Source organism: Prionailurus bengalensis, chromosome E1 (assembly GCF_016509475.1).
Source record: "Prionailurus bengalensis isolate Pbe53 chromosome E1, Fcat_Pben_1.1_paternal_pri, whole genome shotgun sequence".
Classification (NCBI taxonomy): Eukaryota; Metazoa; Chordata; class Mammalia; order Carnivora; family Felidae; genus Prionailurus; species Prionailurus bengalensis.
Window position 1 is genome coordinate 39,873,539 of NC_057347.1, and position 7,184 is coordinate 39,880,722.

At 46.9% G+C, this 7,184-nt stretch overlaps 1 protein-coding gene across 1 annotated transcript; it reads right to left on the reverse strand.

The window, feature by feature from the left end:
* Positions 1-3,826: 3,826 nt before the first annotated feature.
* LOC122484750 (keratin-associated protein 17-1) lies at positions 3,827-6,398 on the reverse strand. Its single transcript, XM_043582691.1, has one exon. It carries the CDS (start codon positions 4,565-4,567, stop codon positions 4,238-4,240), a length of 330 nt encoding a protein of 109 aa, XP_043438626.1. The 5' UTR covers positions 4,568-6,398; the 3' UTR covers positions 3,827-4,237.
* Positions 6,399-7,184: the final 786 nt, after the last annotated feature.

The window sequence follows — 7,184 nt, forward strand, 5'->3', positions numbered from 1 at the left end:
TATGGAGGTAGAATCTATAGAATCTAGTGGTTGAAAGTGGAATATTAGGAACAAGAAGTGTCATCCTTGAGATGTAGCTCTCAGGCAATTGGAAAAGAAGACTTTTTGGACAACAGTCTTGCAGTGGGTAAGGCAGAGAAGGAGCCCCCAAGATCCTGATCTCCACCTTTCCAGTTTGTCTCTATGCATTTCGTCTTCCTCAGCTGAGCCAGCAATGCAATTCACATGGAGATGGCCTTCCTCCCACAAGTCCCTCATAAACTCTCTCAGGTGAGAAACTTAATGTGGCATCACCTGTTATGCCATAATGGCCTCCCCAAGAATCCTTCCCTGCTAAGTGGAATTAGCAGATCTTTTAACAATCTACATGGGACGCCTGGGTGGCGCAGTCGGTTAAGCGTCCGACTTCAGCCAGGTCACGATCTCGCGGTCCGTGAGTTCGAGCCCCGCGTCGGGCTCTGGGCTGATGGCTCAGAGCCTGGAGTCTGTTTCCGATTCTGTGTCTCCCTCTCTCTCTGCCCCTCCCCCGTTCATGCTCTGTCTCTCTCTGTCCCAAAAATAAATAAACGTTGAAAAAAAAAATTAAAAAAAAAAACAATCTACACATTTCTACTTTGTTCTTTTTTTAAAGTTTATTTTTCAGAGAGAGAAAAAGAGACAGCATGCATGAGCGAGGAGAGGGGAGGGTCAGACAGGGGGACAGAGGATCCAAAGCTGACTCTGTGCTGAGAGCAGAGAGCCTGATGCAGGGCTTGAACTCACAAACCATGACATCATGATCTGAGCCAAGTCAGAACTCAACTGACTGAGCCACCCAGGTGCCCCTCTACTTTATTCTTATAGCTTTCATCTCCCTTGATGTTATATAAGTACCAAAGGGCCAGGATTTTGTGTATTCACTGATATATATCCAGCACCCAGAACAATGTTTGATACATAGGCAGTTTACAATTAATATTTATTGATAAATGAATGAGGACCTCTGCAGGCAGCTAAGAAAGCAGCGATTTGTCAGTAATTCAAAGAAATCACTACCCTGCTCTCACCCATCCGGGAAGCCATATCATAAGCAATAGAAGAATCAGATGCTCTGAATCACAACTGCTCAATGCAGACCTACTGGCCTCTTGGCAATTTTGTACTGTTGGCACACTCATGCTCTGGCTGTGGTTTTGTCCTGGGAGTTAAAGAGTTAGTTCTTAGGAGGCCAATTCCAACCAGAGCAAAGAATGACCTACATAGTATGTCTGAAACTGAACCAGGGCAGACTCAAAGTTTGAAGTGTCTCCCAAGTAAGACACTAGTAGTATTGTTGGACTTTTAAATGAAACAAACAAAAAAATGAAAACACAATGAGCTACCACTCTATAGCTGCTAGAATGGCTAAAAATAAAAAAGATGTACCATATCAAGCGTTACCAAGGACATGCCGCAACTGGAAATCTCAGACATGGCTGGTGGCAAAACAGTCACAAAACAGTTGGGTAGCTTTTTCATGAGGTTAAACATTGCCACACTATTTATCCAGCGATCCAACACCTAGGTATTTATCTAAAATAAATGAAAACATATGTCCACAAGAAAATTTATACATGAATGTTCATAGCAGCTTTATTCATAATAGCCCAAAACTGGAGACAAGCCAAATTCCCATCAGTAGATGAATATTTTTTTCATGTCCTTTGTTCATACAATGCAATACTATTTAACAAATAGGAATGAACTTCGATATCTGCAACAAGGATAAATATAAATAATGTTATTCTAAGTGGAAGAGTTCACACTGCATGATTTCATTTATAGGAGATTCTAGTAGTGCCAAAAGGTTGATGGTTGCCTGAGTCTTGGGTCAGGGGTGGGGAGGATTTCCCGCAAATGAGGCACTGGGGAATTTGAGGGATGATAGAAAGTTCTATACCGTGAGTGCGGTGGTGGTTACTTGAGTATATACGATTGGCAAATCTCATCAAACTGTATACTATAATTAGGTGCACTTTATTATATATAAATTATACCTTTAAAAAGTTGGCTTATAAAAAAAATTAAGGTAAAAAAAGTAAAAATAACATCCCAGTTTTATTTGTAAATATGCTTAAAAGGAGTCTGGAAACATATATGTCAATGATAAATGCTGAAGTTGAGAATCCAGGTGGCTATTATTGCTTCTTCAGATTTTTCTGCATTTTTTCGTATTTTTAGAGATCATTGCCATACTTAATGGCATGTATCTTAAATACAGAGAACAAACTGGGGGCTGCTGGAGGGAAGGTGGGTGGGGGATGGGTTCAATGAGTGATGGGCATTAAGGAGGGTATTTTTTGGGATGAGCACTGGGTGTTATATGTAAGAGATGAGTCACTGGGTTCCACTCCTGAACCCAAGACTACATTGTATGTTAACTAACTTGAATTTAAAAAAATATTTTTTCTTGTTTGTTGAATGAAACACTGATTTGCAGGAATAAAAATAAATATTGTTCTTCCAAGCAAGAGCAGAATTAGCTTTATTCCACATGTAGCTTAAGATCACATTCAGCAAGAAGGGCGCCTGGGTGGTTCAGTCGGTTGGGCGGCTGACTTCGGCTCAGGTCCATGATCTCACTGCTCGTGAGTTCGAGCCCTGCATCGGGCTCTGTGCTGACAGCTCAGAGCCTGGAGCCTGCTTCAGATCCTGTCTCCGTCTCTCTGCACCTCCCCTACTTGCACGCACGCGCTCTCTCTCTCTAAAATATAAAATAAAATATAAAATTTTTTTTAAAAAGATCATGTTTGGGGCGCCTGGGTGGCACAGTCGGTTAAGCATCCGACTTCAGCCAGGTCACGATCTCGCGGTCTGTGAGTTCGAGCCCCGCGTCGGGCTCTGGGCTGATGGCTCAGAGCCTGGAGCCTGTTTCCAATTCTGTGTCTCCCTCTCTCTCTGCCCCTCCCCCGTTCATGCTCTCTCTTTCTCTGTCCCAAAAAATAAAAAAAAATTAAAAAAAAAAAGATCATGTTCAGCAAAAAGTTGAATCAACTATTTTTTAAATTTTAACCTTCCGACTGGACCCACACACACACCTGGCTCAGGCCCCACCTGGCAGATGTACATTCACCCCTTGCATCCCTGGGACTCAAGCAGAAGAAGTACAGTTGGTCTCAGGACAGGAAAACCTAACCCAGAAGAGGCAGACTTGGCCGAAGCATTTTGGCTAGAAGAAAGAACTGGAGTTCCCAGAACATCCATAGGCACCGTGTTCACGAAGTTTTGCCACAGGACTCTCTTCCGTTCTGAATCAAGCTTGTTTCACCAAAGCCTCTTCCCCTGACTTTGCAAGAAAGTTCTGACCAAACCTGAAGCCTTCCTGCAGAACCATTCTAGGAGAGCCATAATGCTGAAGGAAGCCATGCCCCTTGCTCAAGAGTAAACCCTGGCCAACCTCAGCATTTACCCATTTACTGCATTTTAAAAATGCAAGTCCTGGCTGGGGCTGCCTCCCTAGAGCTAATGGACAAGTTCTCTAATGGTGAAGCCTAAGAATCTGTATTTTTAAAAGCCCCCCACCCCCCCAAGTGAAATCTCATGCAGCACATGGAAATTTTATTTTACACCTAGGGTTCTTGTTAAAAACACGGATCGGCAGGCCACTCCCCTGGGGATTCTGACTCTGCCTGTCTGGGGGTGGGGGAGAAGGCGGGGGAGCTCCAGAATCTCCATTTTAACTAGTCCCCAGGTGATTCTGATGCAAGTGGTCCACAAACCACATTTCAAAACCCTGACTGTGGATGCCAGAGTAAATTTTCCTGGCCCGGTGCCCAAGAGGGAGCCAAGGAAGAGGCGGGAGAACTAATTTGGTTACGCCAGCAAGCTCGAATTTATTAAGAAGTTAACAAAGAAATCTTTGCACCAAAAAGCAGCAGAAAGCTGAGGAGAAGGGTCAGTCCCAAAGCCACCTTGAGTCAGAGGATGCCTTATAGTGACAAGACATGTGAGTCCATGAAAATAAAGCCATGGGGATTCACCCTGTGAGCTTCGGGATCACTTTGGATGGGAACCAGTTTCCGTCTCTCACCAGCATATGGCTCTTGTGCTCGGGGCCTTGAAACACCAGGGCAGGCGCTGGAGAACAAGCCCTCGTCTACCAATAACACGGAGGCAGGATGCTGTCTTGGATGCGGGGAAGGTCCCGGAGACGAGGGGTCCCCACCTGCAGCAGGTGCAGGCTTTGCTTGGGCCACCTCCGCGGAGAAGACAGGGGGCTTCACTTCGTCTCGCAAACGGGCGTGGGCTGGCAGCAGACGGGGCCGCAGCACCCGGACGAGCCGCAGCAGCTGGACCCGCAGCAGCTGGACCCGCAGCCCCCGCAGCCCGAGCCGCAGCCGCTGCCACAGCAATCGCTCCCGCAGCAGCCGCTCCCGCAACCTCCGCAGCCCGAGCTCCCGCAGCCCGAGCCCCCGCAGCCGCAGCAGGACCCGCAGCAGCCGCAGCAGGACCCGCAGCAGCCGCAGCAGGCGGGCTGGCAGCAGCACACTTCACAGCAGTCTTGATCTTGAGGGCAGCAGGTGAAGCAGTCCCCCGGGCAGCACCCCATGGTCCCGGCTGGTCAGGTGGCAGGTCAGGAGCGCGGCCGGAGTTCCCCACGTCTGACGGTGGCCAGCGGCCAGCAGCTTTTATAGCCCCTCACCGGAGGGTGTTGGCACAGGGGACAGGATGTTTCCTTTGTTATTATTTATGCCAGTTTCCATAAGAACGTCTCATTAGCTGCCTGTTTATTTTCCAGCCCTGAGTACCTCAACTCATAAAAAAGCCCCACTCGGGCCAACTGCTATTTGTCCAGAGGGTAAAAATGCCATCTTCGAAAAGACCTGTCATCATGGCCAAACACGGGCCAGCCGTCATTAGCCCAGGTCAGAGGGAGCCGCGGCCTCTGTCTCTGGAATGGGTCCTCCCCTTCCACATCTCCTCGGGTGGCAAGCTGGCAGCCAACCCCGTTTCATCGTGGGTGCTCGTCCCGGAAAACCAGACGGGCAAAAGCCGGGGGCCCTGCGCCTCCTGCTGCAGGCAGAGTGGCTGCTCTCGAGGTCCGGTCCTGTGGCTCCTCCCAGGAGGAAATGGTATCCTCGTGCGGGCCCATGTGAGCAAAGCAAACATTTGTGACTGTGTGTGGTATGTGGAGTGTGCCACACATTTGTTTGGGCTTGGTCAGTGAGCATCAGTCATGATTAATAACTGCCTTGTGCGATGGAAAGAGACTCATCATAAAACTGCAAGAGGTGGGAGCCACGTTCTCCCCGGGCCTCCAGGTGAACTGAACACTCAGCCTCCTCTCTAAGTGGGCTGGAAGAGCAGTGATCAGAACCCTTTCCTTGATGGAAGGAGATGGGACGGGGGAGGGGAAGGAAGGGAAGAAGAAGGACGGAAGATCGTGGAATGTCCAAAACATCTCACTAAAATGGGAATGTTGTGCACTTCTTTTAAGAGCTCCAACTTCATAGACCACCTGGCGGTGGGCGGGATTAGCATACAAGACACCCAGAATACCATCGCAGGGCATAAAATGCCTTTGGGAAGACAGAGGATTCAGGTGCGCATGTAAATTCCACGATGGGTCGAAATTCCTATCTCCGGGTTGGGTTTGGTACCTTGGAATGGTGATGGCAACCCTGGAGACTACAGGCTCGACGTTTGGAAGGCAGCACCCAGAGAAGGGGACTGAGTGGGAGGTGGGGATGAAGGTGGCAGTGGGTGTGGAGATCTGGATCAAGAGACACAGCCCCTCATTTTAATTTGCCTTTTCTTTTTAGGTGGGCATGGAGGTAAGGCAGCCTCCAACACCAACTAGATGTACTGAGAAGGGTGGAATCAGATAATGGGTTGCTTGGATCTGATAGGATGCTCAGTACTTCACAGGATGTGGACATTTAGAACTGGGAGGGAGACATCATGTGGTCCAGGGTTTCTAAACGTGATTTTATGTCAGAATTGCCTAGGGCGGAGGCTTTTGAAAAATGCAGACCTCCAACCTGGACCCCAGTCCTGTTAAATCAGAGTATGTGCTCATGGGAGCTTGAGAAGCTATATATTTTAAAGCTTCCCAGATGACTCAAATTCTCAAATAGATTAGGAAGCACTGACATAATTTAATGTCACCATGACCATCACCCTGAAGCACTTCTTTTCTACAGAAGCTGATACAAAGGCCCAGGAGAGGACACATTAATGATGGAGTGAGGCAGCCCAGATGTTCTGTTTCTTGGTCCAGTGTTCCTTCCAGCACTGCACATCCACAGATGGACACCTCTGGGTAAGTGTAATATAGTGAGGTCCAAGACAGACACGTCCTTTTCGTTCTTTTTTTAAATTTTTTTAATGTTTTTATTTACTTTTGAGGCAGAGAGAGACAGAGCACGAGTAGGGGAGGGGCAGAGAGAGAGGGAGACACAGAAACAGAAGCAGGCTCCAGGCTCTGAGCTGTCAGCACAGAGCCCAATGCGGGGCTCGAACTCACGGACTGTGAGATCATGACCCGAGCTGAAGTCGGACGCTCAACCGACTGAGCCACCCAGGCGCCCCTCGTTCTTTTTAATAATAGGCAATGCAGTCACACGAGAAGGACACCAAAGGGCAGGCAGTGTCCTCTTTCTGTGTCCACCAGTCAGTTCTCTCGCCTCTCACCTGCCCTCCCCTCTGCTCCCAGCCTCACTTAACCCCTCCGCACCTGAATTTCCTCATCTATAAAATGGAAATTATGATAGTTATAGTGCCAATCTCATAGGCTGTTTTGAAGATTAACTGAGTTATATAAAGCTCTTAGAGCAGTGTATTGGCTACATATTGTTTGATAAACATTAGCTATTGTATTATTTATATACAAGAAAAACAGATGGATAGATATAGATACGTTTTTGTTCGTTATACATGATAGCAGGTGTAATAGTAGCATAGTATACACTCTGGTTTTAACTCTTTTTTTTCCCCTCTTAACAAGATATCTTAGAGCTCATTCCATTTCAGTACATAAAAACATTCTTCATAGTGTTCTATTGTACTGATCATTTATTTAACCAATTCTCTATTGAAAGACATTTGTTTCTAATATTTCCAATATCTTGCATTATAAACTTTAATTTTAAATATTTTGCTATTATGTAACTGTGTACTTACACATATCTTGCTATAGCCCTCCCATAAACTCTTGGAAGAGAAAT

Bases quoted from the DNA above. Each gene is read 5' to 3' on its own strand.
- LOC122484750 (XM_043582691.1), bottom strand. From the start codon at position 4,567: ATGGGGTGCTGCCCGGGGGACTGCTTCACCTGCTGCCCTCAAGATCAA.